Source organism: Lissotriton helveticus, chromosome 9, assembly GCF_964261635.1.
Source record: "Lissotriton helveticus chromosome 9, aLisHel1.1, whole genome shotgun sequence".
Classification (NCBI taxonomy): domain Eukaryota; kingdom Metazoa; phylum Chordata; class Amphibia; order Caudata; family Salamandridae; genus Lissotriton; species Lissotriton helveticus.
In genome coordinates this window covers 48,875,946-48,902,239 of record NC_136070.1, presented here as the reverse complement: position 1 = coordinate 48,902,239, position 26,294 = coordinate 48,875,946, and the positions used below count along the sequence as shown (strand labels likewise).

The following is a 26,294-nucleotide window of genomic DNA, read 5'->3' as shown; positions in this document are numbered from 1 at the left end:
CACCATTCCGAGCCTTGCACTCGGGACCAATATGGTGGCCTGGGGTTGTGTGCAGACCCTAGCCATTGCATTGTATTGTAATTGCATTTGTATAGCGCTTACTACCCCGGACAAGGCGTCAAAGCGCTTTTTCGACTAGTAGCACGCTACTTCGAGACCCATAGAGGATTAGTGTTGAATTACTATAGTGAAACATGCAAGTACATTTTAGGTGGTGGATATATTAATCAGTTATTTGGATTCGGAAGGATAGCAGAAGGATAGAGGAGGAAAGAAGGTTTGGCCGAGAGGGAGGTACCAGCCAAAGGGACCTAATGAAAGTGTGCAAAAGGTTACTTTAATGGGACAGGTCTGACCTTACAAGCAGTACTACCGCCTGCTCGTCACTTTACAGTATGGCCCTAACAATAGGGTGACCAGGCGTCCCGGAATTGCATGGACCGTCCCGGTTTTTCAACAGTTGTCCCGGCAGATTTCGGTAAAAGTGGCTGATGTACCGTTTTTTGAGAGGGTAAACTGAAAACAGCGAGAGGCACTTTTCAGGTGTTCCAAAGCAGGGCTAGTAAGCAGCTGTTATGAGTAAGCAATTGAATTAACAGGTATTATGGTGGTTTTACAAATTACATTTCATTTATTTTCTTAGTGCTTCTTCTGTGTTTTTATGTGGATGAGGGCCGTCATTCTTTGCCACTTTATTGATGTAAATGTGTAGTCCTTTTTCTATTTTTGCGAAATGTCCTGGTTTTTGGATCGCACGATCTGGTCACCCTACCTAACAAGCAAACTCATGCATGCAATGCACTAACTTCACCCACTCCCCAAGGTAAGAACATGTTGAGAACAATATCACCCCAAGTCCCTGTCTCTCCTCTTACACCTATCAGAGATACCCGACACGCCTTTCTCCATCACATCCTGGACCCACTGGTCCTCAGTCGTCATCCTGGCCATGTCAAACATTCTTTTCATGCCCTGCGTGTTCTTGCTTTTCCTCCTGAAATTAACAGTTATTCGTTTCTAGGCGTAACGTCCTTTACATCCTGGTACTACTGATTATCCATCGCTATCCTGGACCGACCATTTATTCCTTTCTGGACCTACTGGCCTTCTTCACACCCTGGACCATTTGGTCCTCGGTCTATATCGCGGATCTTCTAGCCATTCTTTTATGGACCTACTGGTACTCCTCACATTTATGGCTACTGGTCCTCGATCATCATCTGGAACGAGTCATTCTTTTCGGGGGCTTCGATCCTTCTCATCCTGCACTGAGCTGACCTTCATCGTCATCCATGACCCACTAGTCGTTTGTTTCTGGAGCTGCCCGCTGGTTCTCTCTCGTCACCCTGCAACCTAAACTAAAACTAAAACCCATTAACACCCTGAAGGCTACCTTCCTGGGTGACCCGCCACTCAGTGACAAAGAGTTGCATTGGAATCCATCAGCCGTCTGCCAGAAAAAAGACCCCTACAAGGTAATGAAGCAGGGCACATGAAGCTGACAGCTGTGATACAGTCAACCAATCTCGTCTTTGATTACAAACCGAGCCTCTCTTCTGGGATCAATGTAGCAAACCTGAGTCCTTCTCAGCAATATCGCCCACCATCTGACCAGTTTGCCTGACATTTGCTCTCAGTGTTAACAGCGATATCAGATACTTAATTAGACACGTCACTACGTATGTCATTAAGTATGATTGCCCAATAAGTGGTATTTGTTTTCAATCAAGAATAACTTTTTAATGCACTATTACGTTAATCACAAAGTTCAAATGAAGCATTTCAGTGAACATTAGGTGGTTCTCAGCCCTCTTACCCGTAAGTGAACCCCTGACCGCTTTGACCCAAGTGGGAACTTCTGCTCCCATAGACATGCATGGCCCAATGTTATTCAATGGTGATTCACAGTTCTTCTAATCTGCAGGGGGTCTATTCACAGCCCCCTTTAGACAGGTTGCTTCATAGAAAGGGATTCTTCAAGGTTAGCCCAATGGTCTTCAGCAGCATGGATAGCTACAGAGCGGTCTTCACAGTGCAATGCGTTGTAATACAACTTTGCCAGTGTTTTCTTTTTTGGAAGTGGTCACTCACTCAAATCGTAAGATGCAATCCATGTCTGATATGTTCAGCAGGATTATCAAGATAACCAATTTGAAGCCCATCTTCGTTAAGTATTTAATATGTTTGCCCTGCACCACAACGTAGTTGACTCTCGTTGGTCCTTGAAACCAGTACGTAGGTAAATTACACCGTTTTTCATATTTGGCTCTGCCGGGTTCCATTAGCCTAAATATTATCTTGTTACAGAGTGAGAAAACTTTACAAGGGGAGGGAAAACTGGGAAATATCTGAAATTAGTCAGCAGTGGAAAACAAGACCAAAGCACATTTGTACAGCTAGAAAATAACATTGCACACCCTTAATTTAAATGATTTTATTGAAATTATCTTTTTATTAATTGCATCAGTTTGCTTATATATAAAAACAGAATTCAGAACAACGTGGATGTAGTAATAGTTAACACGCGTACACTACACATGTGAGTTCTATAAAGGTTTTAGATGAAATATTACGGAAAGTGAGCTTTAGTGTCTTACGTAAGTGATCAAAGTGCTTTTGAGGGTTGCTCTGTGACGTGTGCAGTGAGTATCACCAGAAAGAGTGAGGATGTTTCAACCTGTGCTTTACTACATCATTGGAGATGATTTTGTAGTTTCATGTTTCATTATCCTTATTTTCAGGATGCAGAAGACGTGGAGGGTGTGTCGGTGGGAGCCATTCTCTCGGACTACCAGCGGGTCAGAGTTGAGCACGTGTAAGTACATGTTCACCCTGGGAGCTTCCCTTACCACAGTGACACCGCACTCCGAGCTGCCCTTATCCTCGCGTGACCCTTACTTTACTGACTCCGCCGGGGAGCCGCCCCTCGTCGCAGTGACATCACGCAACTAACTTCAGAAGTACATGCACCAAAAACAATTCATGTGTGTCCCATCAATTGCTTCGAATGCATCAACATTAGGAAGACCCCCTCTCTTCTTGCCTTCAGAAGGCATCTAAAACACCTCCAAAGACCCCTCCCTTCAGCCAATCCCTAAGCTAAGGTCCCTCAAGTGATGCTGTTGTACATATAGTCTACTCTGCCACTGATGGTATTGACGGATTTCTCTCACCATTAGAATCTCTGGTTTCATTGTTTTTTTTTGTTTACTTTAATTTGATGAGTTGCATGTAGGGCCCCCTTATACGATTCAGGCCAGGGACACACTGTCCATATGTTAAATACATTAATAAAGGTGCCTGTGACCTGTCTTTAAGCGAGTGTCCTTCTGGGCTATATGAAGACTGGTTGGTGGCTGTTTATAAGGTTTATGTATGCAGCCTTTCAGATGTTTACTGTACCTCTGGTGTGTGGTATGTGGATCCCCCCTGCGTAAACTCCAGGTACAGGACACTTACGATAATAAATGGCAGAGATCCCTACATGACAGATGCGTCAATGTGGTATTGTGATCCCACCCGTTACAAGAAGCCGAACAGGATTTCCTCCACGGTGGAGCCACAGCCAACATCTTTCATGACCAAATAAGTTGTTTTTCCCCAAGATGTGGGTCTTGGGGCTTCAATACGCATCTTCTGAGCCCAAACCACTTTTCCTGGTTTGATGAGGAAGGGATTCAACAAAAGTGTAAATTTTCCCGAAGCGGTTTGCCGTTCAGGCTGTGAAGCACACCTTTTGGTGTTATGATAACGCACATGTATATCTGTGTGTATAGTGTCAGTTTGATTTAAGGTGTGAATAGTGTATTTATTGAACTCCAGGTACTAACAGTAATAAAGCAATAATAATTGCATATCTGAGCACAAATCAATGATCTTTCCCAGCTTCTCCACTTGGCCAAACTGGGTGATCCACCGCGCATCACTTTACTTCAGTATGTATCATTTTCCTTAACTAGCCAGTTTGAGAGCACAATTCAGTAAAGGATCTAAGCTCTACGTAAACCTCAATTATATAGGGTTAATATAAATTAATCTTGTTACACATTTAATAACAATATAGGCTATATAAATCGAGAACATGACAAAAGTGACATTTTGGATAATTTGTGGCAATATTATCAATGCATGGGCGTATTCTTGAATATGTAATGTTTTAAAAAATAGTACTTCAATTAATGTCACACAATGCCGTATTATTTTCATATATTTTTAATTGAGACACTGAGAAATATGGAAAAGTACTTTTTTTTCACAGTAAAGTCGTTCTCATAATTTTTCATTATATTTGTTGCCTGATTACATCTTTTCATGGCTCTGTTCATTCTTTGGCTCTTAGGGCCAACACAGATTTCTGGCTCGGCTCTCCACAAGGCTGTCTGTTCACACCCGCCTCTCCCCCCCCCCCCCCCCCCTTCCAGAAATTTAGTGTCTCCTGCAGTTTTGCATTTGGCTTTGGAGATCCACTGAGAATAGTGGAGTCATTTTGCTTTCTAGATCCAGTTGAAGTAGTATATTGAAGGTTTGGTTGTCTGCTTTCTTCTATTGGCATTGTAGTGCAGTTATGTCTTTTTTCAAGTGCTTTATCTCTTTTCTGAGCCAATATGTTGTGGATCAATGTTTAGGGCACATGGATGTTCTGAGGGCTAGCAGCTTGCCGAAGCCTTGAGAAAGCTAGTTGTAGAGAGGTTAGTTACTCTTCCATTCTTGGTTTGGGCTGTCAGCTGTTTGTGAGTTAGGAGTCGAGTGTTCTGATACTGAGTTTGTTCTGCTGTCTGTAGTTAGTCTGACTAGGTACTGTGTCTACAATAGTTGTTCTCATGGGGAGGTTGTCAATGAAGATGAGGTGGTGGTTGCTGGAGATGGTTAGGAGGGTTCCTCTTACTGTGACGTGTCCGGACAGAGAAAAGATTGCATCTAAGGTGTGTCAAACAGAGTGTCTTTGTCCTTATACAAGTTGGGCGCGTTCCTTTATGCTCATCAGGAGGATGTAGTTTAGTTAATCGAAGAAAATGTTCAGGTCTCCCAGCGTGCAGTGATTGCTGTGGTTTACGTTTATGTCAAAGACTGTGACTATGAAGGCACATGCAACTCTTATGTGTTTGGCAAAGGTCTGTAGACGAGCAGGAAAGAACGTGAGACGGTAGATGAGAATGAACAGCAGAGGAAAAGTGGTTTGCACACCATCATGTCGAACTCTTGAAAACTTTTGTACATCACAGAACCTGCAGAAGTAGCCAACACTTACTCTTCCAGAACAAAGGACCAGCATATGTTGTGACTGGTCAGCTGGTATGAGTACTTCATTCCCTGTTGGGCCTGAGCCACTGTCACACTCTGATGGTAGGTCCTACTTTTGTACTCCCTCCATCCATGGGAAACGTGCTTCTTATACAAGCGACTCTGTCCTTATCTGTGCATGCGGGTGACTGTGTGACCTGGAATAAATAAAGATCTTCTAACAGACAGAGCTATGAAGCTTGTTTTCATCACCTGCCATCCCGTCGACCGTACCGGGCAGTGTGTTGTCACTTTTGGCATCATCATTTACTAGGGTGGATGACCTGAACAAAAGCCCTTGAGATCAGATTGTGGTGTAAAACTCTTTGTGGAATCTTCCACCAATAGGAGGTGACGGATACAAGGCTTGTGGTCAAGCCCCAGCCTAGCAGGGCTCTCATGACGTTACCTCCCATGACACGCCACAGGAGCACATCCTCTTGTCCTCTTTCACAAAAGGAGCAGTCCTCTTCGATCCTTCACAAACCAATGTCTCTTTCTTGTCTCCTCTGACCAGGTGTAAGAGGCTCGGCCTGCAGCCCTTGGCCTTCCTATGGCGCCGCCAGCAGGAAGACCTTCTCAATGAAATGATACAGGCTGGCGTCGAAGCTGTGATTATCAAGGTGGCGGCTTTTGGTGAGTGTCCAGCATTTCAAGAGGTGTCTTTGTTTTTGGCCACTGATCTAACCGTGAAAGATGTACCTAGTGAGATATTGTATAAAATATATATTGCCTTGCAAATATATGTTTACTGTGTGATGTCTTTAGAAGATGTACATCCCAACACAAACTACCATACTGAGCATGCTTCACACTTCTATTGTGACCTGTTTCATTGCACAAAGTGAAGGTTGGAATGTTGGAAGTATTGGTATTTTTATAGCTCAATCAAGGCTGGGGGATAAGAGCCAGCAGTAAAGGACATAGGAACGATGGCGGCAAAGAGGTGATATTATTTAAGATTGTCTACAAATGAAAAGGATGGGCAGAGAGATTTGGGGAAATGTGTTCGGAATAGTTTGGAGGGTTTTGTCAGTGGCCCTTTAAGGAGGTGCATCTTTTGATTTTTTCTGAATTGAGGGGTGCCTGTGCAGTCCTGAGGTGTGGACCGATATTGTGCCACATCAGCGGTGCCTTGCGAGAGCCTGGTTTGTCTCTTTTTAGCAGATCATGGTTTGGAGAGTGGACTTGTTTTGGCTATTTCCATAAGACTGACCCTCTTAGTTTTTCAGTCAAGTATTCTGACGCATCAGTTGTTGCTGCGCTGTCGCGATGAAGCAGGTTCTCAAGATTGTCTTGTTCCACGTGTGATAAAAAGTACAATTTGTTAAAGACACCACAAATAAAGGGAGTGATCTAAATGAAAATATTATTAACTACAGATGTCAGTTGTTAAGATGTAGGTAGTACCTTGCCCCGCAAAACAAAGATTGTTGACTTCAAGTGATATGGTTTGGGGGTGGAATTTGACCGGACCAGTGGTTACAAGACTTTAGTGATCCAGAAGATCGCTGGGAGGTGACAAGGACATCCATTCACAGGGCACCTGAAGTTGAATATGGAGCCAAGAATAGGATGGCTATCTCTTTATTCTGGGTACCACAGGGCAGTAAGGTGGATGATTGCCAAGCTGCGACAGCAGCGTGGTTAACGCGGGACATCAAGAGTTTTACTGATACTTAAAAGGAATGAGAAGGAAGAGGAAAGAGAAATGTTGGTCATGTTTGACTTCACCAAGGAAGGGCGGCCAAAAAAGAGGGTGCTGGCCGAAGTAGGACGGTGTGTCTGGGAGATGTGATGAAAGCTGACGTGTGATGTTGGGTTCTGTGTCCAGAAATGCTGGATTATATTGCTTTGTCATCAAGGGAGTACAGTGAGTCTTTTGTATCTATTCTCTCCTGGTGGGTGTTCGCCGAGGATCGTTCCTGGACCTCCTTTTATTTTCGCTCTACATTGCCTCCGTTAATGATCATCACCTCCTCCTTTGGCTTCTCATACCACCTCTATGCCGACGATACCCAAATCTTCTTCTCCTTCCCTCCTCACACACATAAGCTCCAAACGTGAATGCCAAGCACGTCGCTGCAGTCCGCCCATGGTAAACTTCTCTAAAGCGGCTGTCCTGTACTTCACAGCATGAAATGCTCCCACCCTTCTCGCTAACGCTGTTCCCTTCTCGCAGGCTCACTATTTTTGACCAATCCGTAAGAGAACATGATACCTAGGTGTTCTGTTCGAAACATCCATAAAGAAGGAGGCTTTTATCTCCATCCCAGCTTCAAAAGGACAGCTTCAACAGCTCTGCATCTTAAGATCCCACTGCTGTTAGCCTTCAACAATGCTAAAACACTCATCCTCGCCTTGTCATTCAACAGAATTGAATGCTTCATCGGTTTGCTGTTAGGACTCCAGAACCTCTCATTTACTCCGATTGAGAAAGGTCATCAACTTCTTCTTCACACACTAGTTTATCTTTCTCCACTCACTCCAACCTCCATGCACCGTCAACAGATTGCATGGCTTATTATCAAGATTATAGCCATCTATCATTTACTCATATAAGTGTTCAAACCCATCGACAGCCTTACTCCTGACTAACCTCTCTGACAGTTTTTTGCTTCACCCATACTCGTAGTCCCGGATCAGCCAGCCAAAATCTACTGACCTTACCCAAACCACCCTGTGCCACCACCACGTTTTGGTCTTTCTACCGGATGGACCCCTTTAACGGGAGCTCCTTATCACTATAAATGTGTGTCTCCTTTGCATTGGACTTCAGAGCTGCTCTAAGAAATCACCTGTACAGTAATAAGAAAAACAATATCTAGCATATTGGATGCCAGGCGTGAATTTCTCATAACATACCTGGCCTATTTCCCTATAACTTCATTTATACAGCCCTCACCTCACTGGAGCTCTCAACAATGTAAGAACTTTCTGATACCCCCAGCTCCCACTGCAGTTTCCGCTCATACACATCTTTTGAACTGCTTATGTTGCTACATAAAAGTTTCTGATTCATATGTTCTTCTTTGTATAGATAAATAAACAAAATATAAACTGGGGATCCAAAAGTCGAAATAATGATGGATTTTGATGGCCTGAGATGGACATATTTTGATGGGAAGGATGATTAGTAAGTCTACCTAATGCTTTGGGGAGGACAAGCGGTAACAAAATGTTACAGTCCGAATCGGTGACTGTGGCATCTCTAAATGTATCATGGGTTAAGCGTATTATAGCTAATGAGCCTGTTAGATGTAAGTGGAGGCATGAACAAGTATATGTTTGTTTTAAATAAACATTGGCAAAGCCAAAAGTTCTCGGCTCTAAAAAGGCGAGTTATTGGCTTTGCCAATGCTTTTTGCATTTGCATGCATGCTCATTTATGAAAACACATAGGCGTGCATGCGAGAGCAATTATGGAATGGGTTTGCTAACACAAAAAGTCCAATTCAAGATGGCTATCTGCATTATGACTTATAGACGCGTCTCAAAGTTTGTGCTGTGATTCCGCTGGCATTTTTAATTCACTAATCTAAAATGCCGGATGCACATGTTATATTTGTAAAGTGAATTATTAAAAGTGAAGGCGGAAAAGGTTGCAAGTGGCCTGGCAGTGTCTTGCATCTGCCAAGCTGTCTTAAAAAAAAAAATATTACACAGGTGGAGCGGGTGGAAAGCAGGACCAGTGGTGATTGTCGAAAGGGGGGATAAAAGATATAATGAATGAGGGTTAGGGGTATGAAAAGTCTATGGAAGAGGTAAAATCAGAGGAAAAGACTAAGAAAACACATGCACTTTAATGGAATGCTTGCCGAAGAAGAAAAAAGTAGTTTCTTGAATGCAAACAAGGTCAGCAGTGGAATAATACAGGCCAACCAATCAGTACACTGAATACAAAACGCTCCTGTGCAGGACATACTCATGAATAAAGAGGAGCAGGCAGCGATGTCAATAAAGCCATCTCGTTATGAGCAAGCGGCTGACCCAAAACCCAGAATTTGAGTATTGAAAACTATAGGTACTACGACAGGAAATACATCCAGGCATATTGTCAAAGTCAGGAAAGGGAGAGAAGAGGGAAAAGGATGCTGTGACTCGCCCTCCTCGTATACAGTGTTGCAATCAATTCAATTCAAGAATCTTTATTCGGTGATTAAAAAAACACCATAAAAGCACACTCAAATATACATAGTAAAAAGTCATTAAACATTTCATGATTCTTTGTACAAAAAATATACACCATAATACAACCAGGTATCCATTATTGGCACTATTAAAAGTTACAGTAAAAACAATTCAATCTTCTCCTCTGGTGAGCCTTAAGCGGAGAGCTACCTTGATAAAATTCAAAATGCTACACAGTGTTAACGGATCCGCAGCTGTCTGTAAAAATACTAGTGCCTCCCTAGCGTGGACCAAATTAGCTTTTTTCAGGAGGTTTACAAGGTATCTACGTCTGGGCATTGAATAAAAAGGGCAGAGTAAAACAAAGTGAAGGGAGTCCTGCGGAGACCTATTGTCGCAGCCGCAGGACCCCTTCTCTTCAATTGACGTAGCAAAACCCGCTGGTGATGCCAACATAAATGGGAGTAGGTTCAGTCTGAAACGGCACATCAAGAACCTGTTCTGTGCATTATACATGAGGTACAAGTAAGGCTCCATACCTTCCCTGCTCTTCACCAGGAAATGGGCCCTCACTGTCTTTTTACACCCTTCAGCCTCATCTCTGCGTAGGTTTTTCCGCTCTAGAAAAATTCTCCCTACCTGCAGTTTGTTCTGGGCTACAATAGTTGTGGGGTGCGTAAACAAATTCCCAAAACCTAGCTCCTCCAAGGTATTCTTCACATAAAAGAGCCAGGGGATGCGCATACACTTGTCCCTCTCAAGACAGTCCGATAAAATTTCTCTGCTTAGTGTCGCATCGGGATTAACCCAGATTTTTAGCCAAGCAATAATGGGCCTCAATTTTATCAGATCTTCTATGTAGGGTCTGCCTAACTCCCTGTGGGCAATCATACCAGCAGTACTTTGTGGTACCCTTAAGAGCGATTTCAGATATTTATTTTCCTCTCGTTGGATACTAGTGGTATTAACAAAGCCCCATACTTCTGCCCCATAGATTACCTTGGAGCATGATACAGAGCTGTACAGGTTTATCACCTGTTCCAGGGACCATCTTCCTAGCCTCCTGCCATAGCCAGCAATTGCCCCGTTAGAAGCAATCATTTTACCACGTCGTTCCTCGACCAGGGTATCGAACCTCAGGGCACCATCGAATGTTACACCAAGATAGGGGAACGTTTTAACCTTTTCCACAATATGACTCCCTATTGTGTATGTGAATGTAGAGGAGGTTTTCTTTGTTTTTCCCGCCAGAAGCACATATGATTTGCTTAGATTAACAAAAAGGTCCAGGGCGCCCATGAACCTAACAAATCCGTCTATCAAGATTTGAAGGCTCCTTGGTGTGCGTGCGATCAGGACCGCGTCATCTGCGTAAAGCAGAACAGGAATATGACGCGACCCAACCTTTGGGCAATCTGCCTTTAGACCTAACAAAAACTGCTCCAAATTATTAATGTAAAGGGAAAACAAAAAGGGGGCAAGAATGCAACCTTGCCGGACTCCACTCATGCAGGGAAAGGAGGTAGTCAGTCCCCCCTCCCTGTTAAAGCGAACCTTTGCAGTGGTGTCGCTGTGCAATTCTCTCAATATATTAATTAAACCCCTCTCTATCCCCATACTAAGCATCATACCCCACAATTTTTCCCTGTTGACGTGATCAAATGCTGCTGCCAGATCCATGAAACCCATGTAGACGGATTCGTCACTAGCCATGGTATACTTGGCAGTCAGCATATAGAGGTTCAGGCACTGGTCGCTAGTCGACCTCCCTGTCCTAAATCCGTATTGAGTGTCCGAGAAGATGTTATTTTCCTCGGTCCACTCGGACAGTCTATTAAGAATTGCCCTTCCCAAAAGTTTTGCCGACACATCGATCAGGGAAATCGGGCGGTAACACTTCGGGTCATCCCTACTGCCCTTTTTAAAAATCGGCACAATTACCGCCGTGGACCAAGACGGGGGCAGGCCACAGGTAATGGCAGTATTAATAACCCTTGTCATTAGAGGGGCCCAAAGTTCGATATTGCTCAGGAACAAGTCTGGGGGGATTCCGTCAGGCCCCGGGGCTTTATTTCTGGTCAGGCCCTCCATCCCTACAGTGATCTCCCTAATGGAAAATTCTACTAATGGAGCCTCAGTTGAAATGGCCAACGGCTCTTCACTAGAGCCAGACTCATGATTATACAGGCTCCTAAAGTGGGTAACCCACTGCTCTGGGAGAACATTAGCCCCTATATCCGGGGCATCTTTTTCCTGAAACGTTGGGTTATTAATTATTTTCCAAAACCCTGCTAAATCCTTTCTTTCCCCTGCTTCCCGTAAATCTGCCCATGCTTCCGTCTGCAAAGCAAGTTTCCTCCGTTTGATCTCCTTTTTGTAAGTGTCCCTACACTTCTTAACTGTTTGGGGAACCCTTGGCTTAATTTTAAGGCAGTTTTTCAGCTCCCTCAAAGCTTTAGAACAGTCATTGTCGAACCATCGCGGATTTCCGTGGTTCTTCAGAGGCGCACTGGTCTTTAATAGACCGTCGACCAGTTTAGCAATCTGATCAAAGGCTTCTAATATCCTTGACCCTTGGACCTCAGTATCCAGACAATCATTAATAGCGAGTTTCCCTGCGTCCACCAGGCCCTTGTAGAACTTTTCCCCATCTATTTTTGCCCATTTTAATCTCCTGCCCTGGTCTATTGCTCTTTCAGAGAATGTACTTTGGACTCTAGTACTTGGGCCCACCCTGTACGACAGATCCAGGACAAGAGGATTATGGTCACTGAAACCACTCCATTCGATCCCTACACTGATAATCTTATTAATTAGGGACCTTGAGACCAGAATGTAATCTATAAAAGAAGAACATCCTCGTCCCTTGAATGTGGGAGGGAGTGTACCATCCAACTGCGTCCCTATCATATTAATAGTATGTTCTAGGTCATACTTAAGCCGTAGCATTCTAAGGGCAGAGCCCAACAGTGTGTGAGAAAAATGCGGGCCCTTCTCCCTGGGGCATCGTGACCAATCAATATTTGTGTGGACCAAAACCGGGCACAGGTGGCAGTTGTAGTCTCCCATGACCACCAGCCCATATGGCTGCCCCTTTTTTTGATTTGAAATAGCCTGGCCCAACCTGTTATCTAATTCCTCAGCCAAAGAGACATTAGATCCTAATGTCTCATCGTTGTAGATGTTAACTGCAACGAATCTGAGGCCTTTCCCAGAGAACATCACTGCCTGAATCCTGTTGGAGTTCCAATCCAGACAGGTATGACTTCCCGGGAGGCACAGGTCTATATATATAATTAATCCTCCCATTGCCCTCCCTGATCTTGATTTTTGAGCCGGTACAAAGAAACACCTGTACCCTTGCAAATGGTAGTTATTCTCCTGGGCCCAGGTTTCCTGCAGGCAGATCACATGACATTTTTTAATATAATCAAGCCACTCCATGTTATTGAATTTCCCGGCAAGGCCTGCTATGTTCCATGAGATTATTCTTAAAGCCTCACCCCCTTGTGCCCCTCCTCCCAATAGCCCTCCTACTGGATCGCACCCTTGTTTTTCCTTTTCCAACCCCTGTACCCCGCCTATACAGGCAGTATCTATAGGCCTACATTCATCAGGCCACTGTATCCGGGCAGAGCTTGGTGAAATTTGCTCTGCCTCGGAACTGTGCTTCTCCTGATCATCATACAGAGCCCCTCTACCCCCTAGTCCCCGTGTGCCCTCATTTATTTGTCAATCTACCCCCTCAAGGCCATCCAGGCAATGAAACCGATTTGACGTGTGGAAGGGTAACTCTGGGCGGCTAAATAATGGTCTAGGGTTGAACTCGTAATGAACACCCCTCTGACCCACTCTTTCCCAGTTGCTATATGGCCGGGTCACATGTGCAGGTACATTGGTGGGAGGAAAGAAAAAGGACACATGCAGGGTTTGGATGGTTGACTCTAGCGATCTGTTCTTTCCCTGGCATATATAAGAAACAGTTCTCGCATCCCTACAGCTGACCAATATGCAGTCCCCTTTTATAGATTTGCGGCTTCTCCCCACCCAAGGGACCCTTCTGACCATAATAATTTCGTTATTTAAGTGCTCTGGTAAGGGTCTGTTCAAATTGAGCCATTTAATTACCCTGCTTTTTAAGATACAAAAATCCTCTGTTTCACCTTCTTCTAATGGGGGAACACCCGCCATCACTACAGTAAAGTCATTTGACTCTGGGGGTAAATTAGGTCTACGTGGCTTAGGGGGAGGCTTCTTTAGGGGCATTAACACAGCTCTATCTAAAGGCTGTGATTGTGTGGTGGGTTTTACTGGGGGGGTAGGCCAATTAGGGTTGGATATCTCCATTCGGGTCGAGTTGTTACTCTGGGGATATAGGGGTGCGGCCACCATTACTGTCTGCGTTGGTACAGGGTTCGTTCCTTTTTCTGGCAGTTGTTTGCCTGGGGCTATTGATATGGCGGTGGGCTCTGATACCCTTCCTTGCGATGTAACTGGAAGTTTTAGGCTATTTAGTGTGGCCTCAAGGATGGTTAATCTAATTTCCACCTTTTTTATGCTTTCACTGATGGGTAGCAATAGTGACCTCAGTAGAAATTCCAAGTTTCCCAACGGAACAACAGAAAGGGGGACATTAACAATATTATTTGCTGTGTTTCCCAACACACCGGTGGGCGCACTAGTCTGTGCAGCAGGTTTTATCTGTGACGCCTCCACTACTGACACAGGTGATGAAATGGGCTTAGATGACTTCCCAAACTCAAAAATAAGGGGTTTAGGTCTATGTTTCCCCTGTGGCCCCTTCGCCTTTCTCCTACGTTTTGATGGGGGCCCAAAGGCTGCATGTGCAGCTACAAACTTCGGTTTGGCTTTCCTAGGTTGCAAAATCGGGGAACGTTGGGAAATTAAATCAATAGTCACCTTCTTGGAGCATGTACTGCTCGCAGGGGTAGAGCTCGTTGGGGAAGTTACCGGAGTTTTACTACCCTCTCTCAACAGGATGGGAACATCATCTATTGGGGGCAATTCTGCATTAGGCGTGGTACGATCATCACACAAGGGTCTGTTTTTCAAGTTATCTATTGAACGTCTCCGTTCAACCCTCAGCCGGTTTAAGGTGCCCTCTTTATCCCCGTCTCCCACAGCCCGGGGAAAATAATTATCTAAGGTTTTTGACCCACCCTGTTTCCTAGGGGTGCTTTCCCTAATCGGGGATGGCATGGCGTCTAAGGTGTGGTGAAGTGTATAGAACACTATGACAGATGCCAAAATTTAGCGCCTAATAGCACAACCAAGAGGGTGGGCCCAGCCCAGCCTACTCCGGCCTAGGACGGCCGCAGACGGCCCCGCCCTTGTCCCGGGCTTCTCCCGGGACGCTCCCGCGCAGCGGGCGTGCTAAGGACTTAAAGTACTAGTTCACGTTATGGGCGGGGTCGCGGCCGGCAGGGAGAGCAGCCCAGCTGATGGTAATGGGGCACGCAGGGGCTCCTGGTCCACGGAGTCCCTGCTTCGCTCGCAACCCTGCCGGTCCAAAGAACAGTCCCAAAGTCAGCAGCCCTTTAAAGAATACCACGCTGCGGGGCCCGCGTCGCGGGTCCGGCGAGGTAGAAAGCAGGTCCGGTGTCAGAGGCAGAGACAAAGAGGCTTCAGCAATCCACTGCGGCTTCTCGGCAGGAGCGTCCCGTTTGAACGCGGGAGATCCCGCCTGTTTAAACTCTGTGGGCGGGGTCGCGGCCGGCAGGGAGAGCAGCCCAGCTGATGGTAATGGGGCACGCAGGGGCTCCTGGTCCACGGAGTCCCTGCTTCGCTCGCAACCCTGCCGGTCCAAAGAACAGTCCCAAAGTCAGCAGCCCTTTAAAGAATACCACGCTGCGGGACCCGCGTAGCGGGTCCGGCGAGGTAGAAAGCAGGTCCGGTGTCAGAGGCAGAGACAAAGAGGCTTCAGCAATCCACTGCGGCTTCTCGGCAGGAGCGTCCCCCAGTGTTGCAATCAAGAGAGAGTCAACCTCGATTCACCCAGGGTGAGCCCATTGGATGGATGGGAAAGACCTTTATCTCAAATTAACTCTCACTCACTGAATATTATCCAGTGACATGCTTCATTATCAAGTTCTTCCCGATCCTCTGAGGGTCGTAGCATGCTGCGACCTCTTTTCTTACAAGGAAGCACTTTTTAAGGAGAACGGGTGTGTGATCTATATGAGATAATCTTTAAAATTGCTGAGGCAGTTCCCAAATCAGTATTTATTCTCTGGTCCATCTGGCAAGGCTAACAATTTGGGAAAATAGGGTGGTTGGAGTTACTATTACTTCTTGGCCCTTTAGTATGATCAACTAGTTTCCGCTTCATACCCCAATCCAGTGGCTTTTGTTATGTTATATAGGGGGTATTTGTAAAAAGCGCGCGGCTACTCAAGCGAGTGTCCCGGCGCTGGCCTAACCCTTTTTAACCAAACAAATCGAGCTGCAGGGATGCCGCTTCTCATTGAAACAACCATGTTTTTAGGTCTCGCTGGCGTTGCAGCGCTAAGCGCTGCCGCCATCGAGACTTATAGTCGCCTTGCTCTCTCCCAAGGGAGACAGAGCTGTGCACGAGCCGATCCAGACCTGGGCACGAGCCGACTCAGGTCTGTGAACGCCAACGTGCACGCTCACGGCGTCACGCTCCTGCCCTCCGGTGTCTCTTCCGAGGCGCGCTCCAGGCCGACGGGCTCCACTGCAGGCTCCAGAGCGACGTCAGTTAGGCTGTATTTCACCCTTGTTTAAGCTTGTTTTTTTGTTGCGACTCGACGTGCCCCTCTCCCCTGCCCCCCCTACCCCCCACCCTCCTCCCGCCACGCAATGCTGAGAGCTTGTTGCTCTTCCGTCTTCTCTTTCCCTCCCACTCTCCCTCCATGTCTCTCGCATTTTCTCTTTCTCGCCAATGCTTGTTCTTAATGCGTTCGTGCGCTCAACTCGGGATGTCCTCAACCTAAATTATTTCCAGGAAGCATGAAACAAACTTCTGCAATGGACTCCCACCTTAAGCCGTTGCAAACCCCGTGGGAGAGATTAGGCGCGAGCCTCCTGGCAACCCCACTTTCTCGATGAATTACTCTGCCACATAACACTCACCTGCACAGGGCCAGCTCCAGGACACCGATCCCCTCTCTCCGAAACTACGTGCAGACACGCGATGTGCACATGTACGGCGTCTCTTTTACGGAGGAGATGTGCACGCGTACAGACAGTTTCACTTCTTAATGCGCAGGCGTGCTCAACTCGTTTTTTTTTACTAGGATTAAAACCCGTGACCCCGCACTTGCCATGAACAGAATGACACCCAGGCTGCTCCTCTCTGCCCCGAGCGCCCTGTGTCAAAGGCCCTCCCTGTTTCTTTTTCCCAGGGTCTGTACTTCCCTCCCCCTTGCCACCACCTCCACCTCCTGCTGCCGGCCTGTCTCCCTGCCTCCCTTCCCTCGTGCTGTGCAAGCCGACGCTCCAGTGGAAGGCTGGTGCAGGGGCAGCTCCGCCCACCTCGGCGAAGGCCACAGACTGCATAGGAGAAGCCGTCTGATGTACCGGAATACGGTGATACCGGTAAACCCCAGCAAGGATAACATGTTGACTGCCTTCCCAGAAAAGATGCCGAAGACCCTCCCAACTGCCGGTCTGCCAACGCTTCCAGCCATGTACCTGGAGATGCATGGCTAACGCAGGTGTGTGACAAAATCTGTGTTTGGGGTTGGAGGGAGGGTAGAAACAGTGCTCCACAAGGGTCACAGGAGAGTCCACAACACTTGTAGTATTCTTGCCCCCGTCAGTCATGATACCATAGGAAGGGTTCAAGCGTGGTCGTTTTTGAGCACTAAATGCCCTTTGAGCACTAATTCTCTGCACACCTCTTTGTACATTCACGGGGGAGAAAACGGTGGAAGTATTGTAGAATCAGTTACTTACCTGTGTTGTCCTCTTTGCCTCGAGGATACCGGTGGGAGGACTCTGAACACAAGACCTTGTAAAAAAGGCAGAAGGCGCTCATTGGTTACATAGAATGTTTCTCGGTTATACTTGAAGGCGAAGACAATAACCCAACTCTCTTGCACAGCACACCCTGTCTTGCCCTGATTCTGTTTTACTCGGTTCATCAACAGACCCATGATGGCCCTGTAATCCATAAAGCGAAAATGCTATAGACGTCCAATGTGGGGTTCACTACTAAGTTAAAATCCTCCCTTATGATTGTATCCCTGATATTGTATACAGTTGTGAACTGGAGATGTGTGTAGGTGTGTCGTCTGCAGGCCAGGGAGTAAGTATATGTTAGCAAGTGTCCACGGTTGTCCTTCTACCAGACACCCAATGCCCATTGGGCTCAAAGGGCTTCAGGTCCCCCTGTTGTGTGTGGCAGCCTGGGCAGAGACAAATTCACTGGTCTTTAAAAGACTATTTACTTGTTAATGAGGCTTTGTTGTGTTTTCAGCCCCTGCATCTCCACTCTGCATATTGCTGGAAGAATCAGCCTCCCCTGACATTTTTAGTAGTGTCACCCACCCCCCCGAAATTTGGATCTAGTTGCGCCTCTGCCTTCCACTCCTCCTTACTATGATAAATTGACCCAGAGGGTCCATTTTTGCATCTGATATGTCTTTGGCAGCATTATAGCAACCCTTCTAGAGCTCTATGTGAACAAGCATTTGCAATGCAATAGGCCTCGCATTTACCAGAGTTTAAGCTATTGGCATTGTGAATGCCAATGCCATTTATTTATGTTTTTAAAACCAAAAAAAAGACATTGTTATTTGCAATGTCAATAGCTCAAACTTGCGGAAAATGTGAGACCTATTGCATTGCAAATGCTTGTTACTTTTCCTTCTAAATCTGAGGAGCTTTGTGGCGGTCACCTGGAACGTGCGTCCACCCAACCGAGAACAAACAAACTTGGGCACGACGGACAGCTTCTGCGTTGAGGATCTCAGGGGTCTAATGGGAGCGTATGGCTGTATTCTCCTCCTGATGTAGGGGACTCCAATATTATGAAGGGCTTTAAAGACTAACACCAAAGCCTTGAAAATCACCCTTTTTCACATCGGAAGCCAGTGCAGAGATATCAGGAGGGGGTTCATGTGCGTTCTAGGATCCACCAGCAAAACGGCCCTAGCTGCCGCATTCTGTACCACCTGCAGACGGCCTAATAGGTAGTCGGGGAGGCCGAGATACAGAACATTGGCGTAGTCCAGCCTAGATGTTATCAGAGCTTGGACTACTGTTTTCCTATGAGGTACTGAAAGGAGGGTTAGAATCAGTATGTCCCTATTAATACCCTTTTGGGAAGGGGTGACTGGCTTTTCATTTATTCATTCATTCCATGCCACACACATATATGATAACCTCTCTTGGAAGTTGGTCCACTTATTTAGTGGACGCCTAGTGCTCTATAAGGATCTCCAGAGGGAGGTGTGTCCAATAGTCACACAGTCATCATGGGTCCCCACTCGGCCCAAGACCTTTTCACCACCTCCGGAGCCTGCATGTTGTCCCCATAGTTGTCTGTACAATGGAAACAATCATTACATTAACAGAGTGTTTGTGCTGGTCTGCTACTTCACTGAGTTGAACACTTGCTACAGATTTGTGTATATAACCTCAAGACACAGGCTTGAACCCTTGTGGGGTTAGGGGGGCTACAGGTGTGTGTATATAACCTCAAGACACAGACTTGAACCCTCGTAGGGGTAGAGGGGCATTCATTCTTTTGGAATTATGCAAAAATAGTAGCCAACATTGAAGCCAGTAGAGACAGCTGTATTTATGGACTGCCCTGTGTAGGTTATATTTTAAGTACTATCTGAAATATCAGTTTGTTGTGTAGACTATTTTGTGAGCATATTGTTGCTCAAATGTGAGTTTACCTTGAAAAAACTAAAGGCAAGAGGCTTTTGGCAAAAAAGGAACAGTTTGTTTAATCAAACTCTTCAGCCAGGACAACAGTTACAGAGTCAGGGTCGGAGGACTGCCTCAAAGTACAATCGATCTGAGCGTCATTATGTAAATTTTTTGGAGCCTCATAAAACCATTCAGAGATCCTTTTGAGGAAGAGGAATGCAGGCCTAGTCATGGAGTCATAATTTACTCCCACATGATGACAAATGCAGATGGGTCTTGCGTAGACACAACCCTCCTTGCATCATCTGACACCTCTTTTACTATACCGATCCCCTAAAACAAACCTTTCTAAACTCTTCCCTCTGACTCCTCCCCTCCAAAACTCCTTTTTATTCATCCAAAAGCCTCCTCCTATTGGTTAGACCTAAAAAAAAAAAAAATAACAAAATCTTTCACTCTTTTATCCCTCCACTATTCTTTTCAATCGAAATTAACAGACTAACATGTTCACTTCTCAAATTCCATTTTAAACTATACTAATATACCACCCAAATAACTGAATAACATCCACTACTCAAATTACTTCTTATTTTTTTTACTAAACTAATTTTCAACAGTAATCCTTTATGGGTTCCGGAGAGGCTGCTACTCGCCAGAAAAGCGATTCAACACCCATCAGGGGTAACAAGTGCTATATGAATGCAAATCTTTCTTCCCCTTTTATCCCTTCGCTATCCTTCTCACTCCAAGTAACTGACTAATATCCACCTCTGAAATTACTTCATATTTCACCATATTAATTCACCACTAATCTTTTGTAGGCTTCCTGAATAGCGTGCGTCAACAAGCGCTATATAAATACAACCTTTGTCCTCCTCTATCCTTCTGCTATCATTCCAAATCCAAATAACTGACTAACCTATCCACCACTTAAAATGTATGTGCATGTTGCACTATACTAATTCAACACTAATCCTCTATGGGTCCCGGAGTAGCGTGCTACTCGCCGAAAAAGTGCTTCGACGCCTCGTCAGGGGTAGTAAGCGCTATATAAATGCAATTACAATACAATACAATACAATGAGGTGGGTAATGTGTGCAGATGTCAGGCATGGGGGGAGCCCATGATCATTGTGTGTGCTGTGTGTGCTGGGTCCTGATTGGCTGACTGTTCCTAACTTCAGGTGGCATCTAACTTTATGATGTTTTGGGAATGCGCACCCCTCCGGCCATGTGTGCTTTGTTGGGGCCAATCTCCTCAGACCATTGTGGTCTTGCTGCCTATCGGTGGGACTGATCTGAGTTTTTCCTATATGTGCGTCTCTTCCTCTGGCTACATGCCACCCCACCTGTGTTCTATCAATCAGTTGCCTCAGTCCTAGGTCGCAATGCCTTTCTGATCACGTATTTCTGACTCAGGATGGATGGAGAGGTTATAACGGGTGATTTCGACAACAGAGATACGATCTCGTTTTCATATACAAATGTATCATTGCGTACATGGACATCGGCTTTTTCAATATTAACATTCCCGCTCTAGTTGAATTTTCAACTACATCATTTACCCGGCACTTCATGACATGACTTCATGTGCCCCGCCTGCGCATCCTATCCATCTCTGATTGAATCTCGCTAGGATCCGTGAAGAGGTACACTGCTATGGGATTAGTCTTGTAACAAGTCACATTCACTACCACTCTATGGAGTTCTACTCTATTGGGTTGTATTTTGGCCCTAATCCTACATGGGTACAGGTGGAGAAAGCATTTTGCTTTTTCGGGTGCTATCTCTAGGGTCAAGTAAAGCCTGTCTGTGCCTACTGCATTCGGTATCAGCGAACATATGTAACATGACCAGGCTGATGTCTGGGAGCCCATGGCAGTCATGTGCTGATACCATGTGTTGTGTAAGTGTGTGCTGTGTAGTGTGTGGGATGCTAGTGTTGGGTTCAGTGTAATTCTATGTGACATGGGAGTGGTCCCTATGAAAGCGCTGTGAAAACGTCTGGGTGGACTCCATTTACTAGGCAGCTCTTTGGCAACATATGGATGTGGCCACACCCATAGTAAACAGAGGGTATACAATTGTACAACAATACATAATTCATTGAACATCCCAGGACTTTAGATGACTTCCAGGAGAGACGTCTGTATTCATCTGGTGATCGGGGGTTGAAACAGTTAAAAAAAAAAGCTTGTGGAAAAGGTTTGTGGTCTTTGACTGGCACATTCGGGTCTTGTTGAGGTTATAGGTTGCTGCAGCGGTGGTGGACCGCTGTAAAAGTGGTGCGCTTTGGTGACTCGATTGCAGACCTGATAGGTAAGAGCTGTTGTTCTTTGTTTTAGTGTAAATATGTGTATCCCTACGTATATCGTCATCAATCTTTCTTGGGGATTCCTGTGCCTTTTCTTTTTAAGGGTGTGCTTTTACATTCATACGTGCTATTTTAGCAGAGCTCCGGAAGGTGGCCCCAATCAGGGTAATATTACCTTTTTTTTCTCCTTCTTGAAACAGGGGGTGTTTATTCATGAGTCACCTTAATTCTTACCTATGGGTCATCAGTTTTCCATCCTCACCATGACAGAAAAAGGAGATATATTTTTTTAAGGGGTGGTCTTTGTGAGCATGTGGACCATCTTGCTTATTTAATTACCGTTACCGAACTACCAATATCGTACCTCCCTTAATGTGTGCGCGGTGGGTGCTTTTTGACCTACACGTGCACGGGCGATGTATAAAGGAGGGTCATACCGTAATTGGGTGTTATTGGCGATTGCAACATGCCCTGAGGTCATGTGTCTATCCCTCCTGCCCCGGTGTGCAGTGGGACCCTCCCTAATGGTGCCCGGTGTCTTAGCTACTCCCTTTCTCCAAAGGGTTCTTTTTTGGCTAGCTTTGGGCTTCTTTTTACTGGTCTTTTGGGTCTTTCCCTAATTTTTCATGTGACTTGCTGTTTCTATTGTTGTGTACCGGAGTGGGTCGTGGAGAGCAGTCCTGTGGTCCCTATCTGTTTCTGATGCTGCAGTGTCTGAGAGTGGGCTTATTGCCTCCCCGGATGGTGTGTACCAGGCTTTGTGTGTTAGCTGATCACTAGGCCGGATACGTCAGTGATGATAATTCTGGTGTATCTCGCCATGACCTGTGATAGACTTCTGCGGACTCTCTTTTTCCCAGCACCCCCTCTCCCTCCGACTGCATCTTTATCCAGAATCTTTGGGCATGCTGTCCCCGCTGTGGCCAGGGAGTTCTAACTGGCGACACATTACTTTTGTTGTTTTGGAGGGGCTTGACCCGATGAGCAGGCTTTGGGATGTTTAAAAAGCTTTGTGGGAAAGAAGGAAGCAGATTATTGCTAAAAAGAGAGTTCTGTCTGAGGCCAGAACTCGTCTAAAATTGTCTAACCGGAGTTAATGGGCTGGAACAGTTGGTTGCTCGGGCTGGCCTCTCCTCCTGACTGACTTGGCGCCTAGGTCCCAATTAGACTTGAGTGAGGGAACCTGGGTGCCTGTTTTTATGCACTGTAAGGGAGCCTCCCTGCCCCCCTCGTCAGACTGCCCCCCCACTGGGGTGTGGTCAGCCAGCCCCGCCCCAGGGCTCAGTAGCAGAGTGCGACCTTGGCTCCTGCTTGGCTCCTGCAGGCATCCTGAATGGCAGGCTCTCGTGCGGATTCCTGTTCGACAAAATGTACAACAGCCCTGTGTTTCCCGAACGAAAGTAAAGGCTTAAATTCCTAATGTTGTCTCACTAGTCTATATTTTTTAATTAATTTTGAAGCGTCCGTGAAATTGAGGTTTTCCATTGGAGGTTTTAATTTATTGTGGATTTGTTTGCATTTGCATGAGGGCATTACCTCCCCGGACAGTTACCCCTCCCTACCGTGGTTGTGGTCCCGATCCTAGTTGGTCTGGGTTCCCTGTTTGTTGCATCTGTTGCCACATGTTTGACCAACTGCCTGATCCCTGTTGTGGTGGTGAAGCAGCTGTCTGATTTTCCTTTGCTGTGTGAAAGGTGCATTCGGGTTACCGTCGGCTTGGTTTTGAGGATGGGGATTTTGCGGCCATGTGGCCAATTCTATGGCAATTGTAACATTCTCTGAGGTCCGGCTGCTGCCAGCCTTCCTGACCTCAGCCATTATAACTGTGTTGAAACCCTCTGGGATTTTGCGCTGGAGTCTACTTCAAGACTGGTGCCATCTGCACGCTTGTGACCAACACGGCCCCCTCGAGGGCGGTGTTTTTCAATTTGTGTTGGACTAACGTGGTGGTGTCTCTCTGGGCTTGCTCCTGTATTTCCCTATCCTTTTCCTGTTGCTTTCTGTAATAATGTGATATGTGTGCCGGAATCTCCCGCCAGGGTTTGATGTCCAACCCTACCACGTTGTCCAAACCACTTTGTGTTTCGGTGGGCAGTCCCTTTTAGAGGATGTTATAGAAAAATGTGACCTGGGGGCCCATATCGGTCCATGGTTGTCCTGTCTCTTGTCCCCATCGTACCCTCGTTCTGTCCAAAAAATCAGTTATGTTCTTCCCAGGTTCCATGATTTCTGCCATCAATCCTCCTACATCTGGGCAGTCAGGGAATATTTCCCTTAGGGCTGTCCATATGTGGTGCATGTACAAATTGAATGCGGCCCCGTCATCCTCGATGTTGGTCAGCGTGACTGTTGGGATGTGGGCTCGGTGAACACTGTGTCAGCCTGCTCTCTGATGAACCTGCTCAGCAGACTTGTTACATCACCCATCGATAGGTTTATTCCTGCGGTGTTCTTCTCAAAACATGAGATCCATTTCCCTGCCCCATCCCACAATGGTGGCAGTTTGGTCCATCTGGGCCCATGGCACATACATGGTCCCTGACGTGCTCTTTTGCAGCAGAGGGCACATTTCGGCTTGGGGTAGCACCGCTGGTTTCTCTCCAGTGTAGCGCTCCCATCTTCTATGGCAATCCCGCATGTAGGGGAAGTTCCATTAGGATCTCCCCCTCCGTACCGGATACAGTCTTCAGCAACAGCCAGGCTCTATCATACTTGTACTTTTCAGTCCAGCTAGCTAGGAGGTGGCAAAATGGTCTCCCGAAGATCCTGCTTTCCTCTCTGGTCACTATCGCCCTTGGTGTCAGTTTGTATATCCTGCGCGTTCAGAGGGAGCAGTGAATGTCTTTGTCGTCGCTCTCCTCGAGCTCACCCATAGGTGCCATGGTGCTTCTTCTGTTTCTTAATTGAGTTTGCACCAAGCTACCTTGATCTGTGATTACTTGCTCTGCCCCTCTGCTACGCTGATGATCTGGTGAGTCTCGGGCCTCGGACATAAGCCTCTCCTCTAGTTCTGCCTTGGACTCCTCTACCGGCAGTTCTCTGTACCTACCACCGCTCTCCTCAGGTGGAGGGCGTACTTCTCCATTCTCTCGTTGAGGTTCTAGGCTGGGAGCTCATTTTCTCTCCATCCTTAATTCATGCCTCTCCTCTAACTCCCAGCTACGTTGCCTCCTTCGTTCTGAGCTGGGTGCCGTTCTTCTTGGTAGGAATTTACCCTCTAAATTGCTTTCTGTTGTCCCTTCGGCTGCCTGAGCATACCCTGCGGCTCCCCCGTCATCAGACTTCGGAGGACTGGAACCCCTTTCCTCACTCCCCACTAGTTGTGCCACTGTCCAGAACTGCGATAAATCTCCCGTTCACCTGAGTTTATTCACCTGGATGAGTGGGAGTACACGTTCTCCTTGCCGCTAGGGTTCAATGGACTGAATCTGACAGGTTGGGGTTGAACTATGAGCTAACCCAGCATCACCCCTGGACTGGGGTGATGCTGGGATAGCCTGAGTCTGCTTGCCTGTTAGCCTCCCATTACTGGATCTAGTAGTTTGTTGTTTGGTAGGGGGCCTCCGGTTCCCTCGACCGGCGGATTGGTATAACCAAATACGGGGATGGCAGGCTCTGAGGAGAGCACATCCATTCCTACATTCAGCGGGGGAGGTGCGGACGCCTTAATTACTGGTTCTGGTCTCTGCTTCCTCGAAGATCGCCTGCAGTTCTAACAGTGCCTCTCTTCTGGCCTTCTTTTGCCGTATATATTTGGTCCGAATGTATGTCCTTGTGTGTTTGATTATGTTAGTGTTGAAGGTTCCCCACTCTGTCCAGGTGACCGCATGTGCCTTAGTGTGTGCGTGACAATCGTGGCAATACTTGCTGAATTTTTTAACCAGTGTGTGGAATCTAGTTTGCATGTGCGTAAGCTGCAACTCCATAAGCTGGGACCTTTTTAAGGGACTGATACCCTCTGGCTTCTCTGGATTAAGCAATCTTAGATTCTTCTCTGGTTGTGGGGAAATAAATACGCTGGGATTACCGGTTTCAACTACTTTACTACGAGCTCCACGCTTTGTACAGATGCATCAGAATAAACATTTCACAAACACAAATAATACATATGAAGGGTCAGAACCTAAAAGAAAGTGCAATTGATAGCTCAAACGCGTGAATTTACCTGCAAAATAGCAGACTCTATTTAGATATGGAATAACGAATGTGAGATATAGCAACTCCTTCATAAACACACTGAGTCATCATCAAAGACAAAAATACACCACCACAACATCAAGAATGTATCAATTAAAAATCAAAACTAAGATAAAGAGAGAAAAAAACTGACAGAAAAAATTATACTTTGTCAAAAAATGACTTTGTCAAAAAATACATTAGCCCGCTTCTAACGCATGCTAACCGATGACGAGGGGAGGCTCTGTGCAGTACATGGGACTAAGTGAGCCCATTAGACTGTCATTATTGGCTCCAGGACAAAGATATCAACAATTTATGCGGAAAAGAGGAACAACTTGATAACCACTGGCCCTTATTAGCCAAGCACAAGCTACACCTAATCTCCAAAGTCCAAATTTTCTCTAATGTCCGAATTACACCCTATTTCACACTCAGGGGTAATGCGTACCATCTGTGTCACTCCCAGCAGTCCACACAAATAACACCTCACACTTCTTTTGCATACCAACAGTGTTAAGAAACCAGT

The 26,294-nt window shown here is 46.1% G+C and overlaps 1 protein-coding gene across 1 annotated transcript in view; it reads left to right on the top strand.

The window, feature by feature from the left end:
- The window catches only part of DPH6 (diphthamine biosynthesis 6), a 484,410-nt gene that overhangs the window by 137,978 nt on the left and 320,138 nt on the right, over positions 1-26,294 (top strand). Inside the window, exons 4-5 of the mRNA XM_078659430.1 lie at positions 2,742-2,815; positions 5,798-5,916. Coding sequence (XP_078515556.1) covers positions 2,742-2,815; positions 5,798-5,916 — 193 coding nt within the window. The remainder of the gene's footprint in view (positions 1-2,741; positions 2,816-5,797; positions 5,917-26,294) is intronic.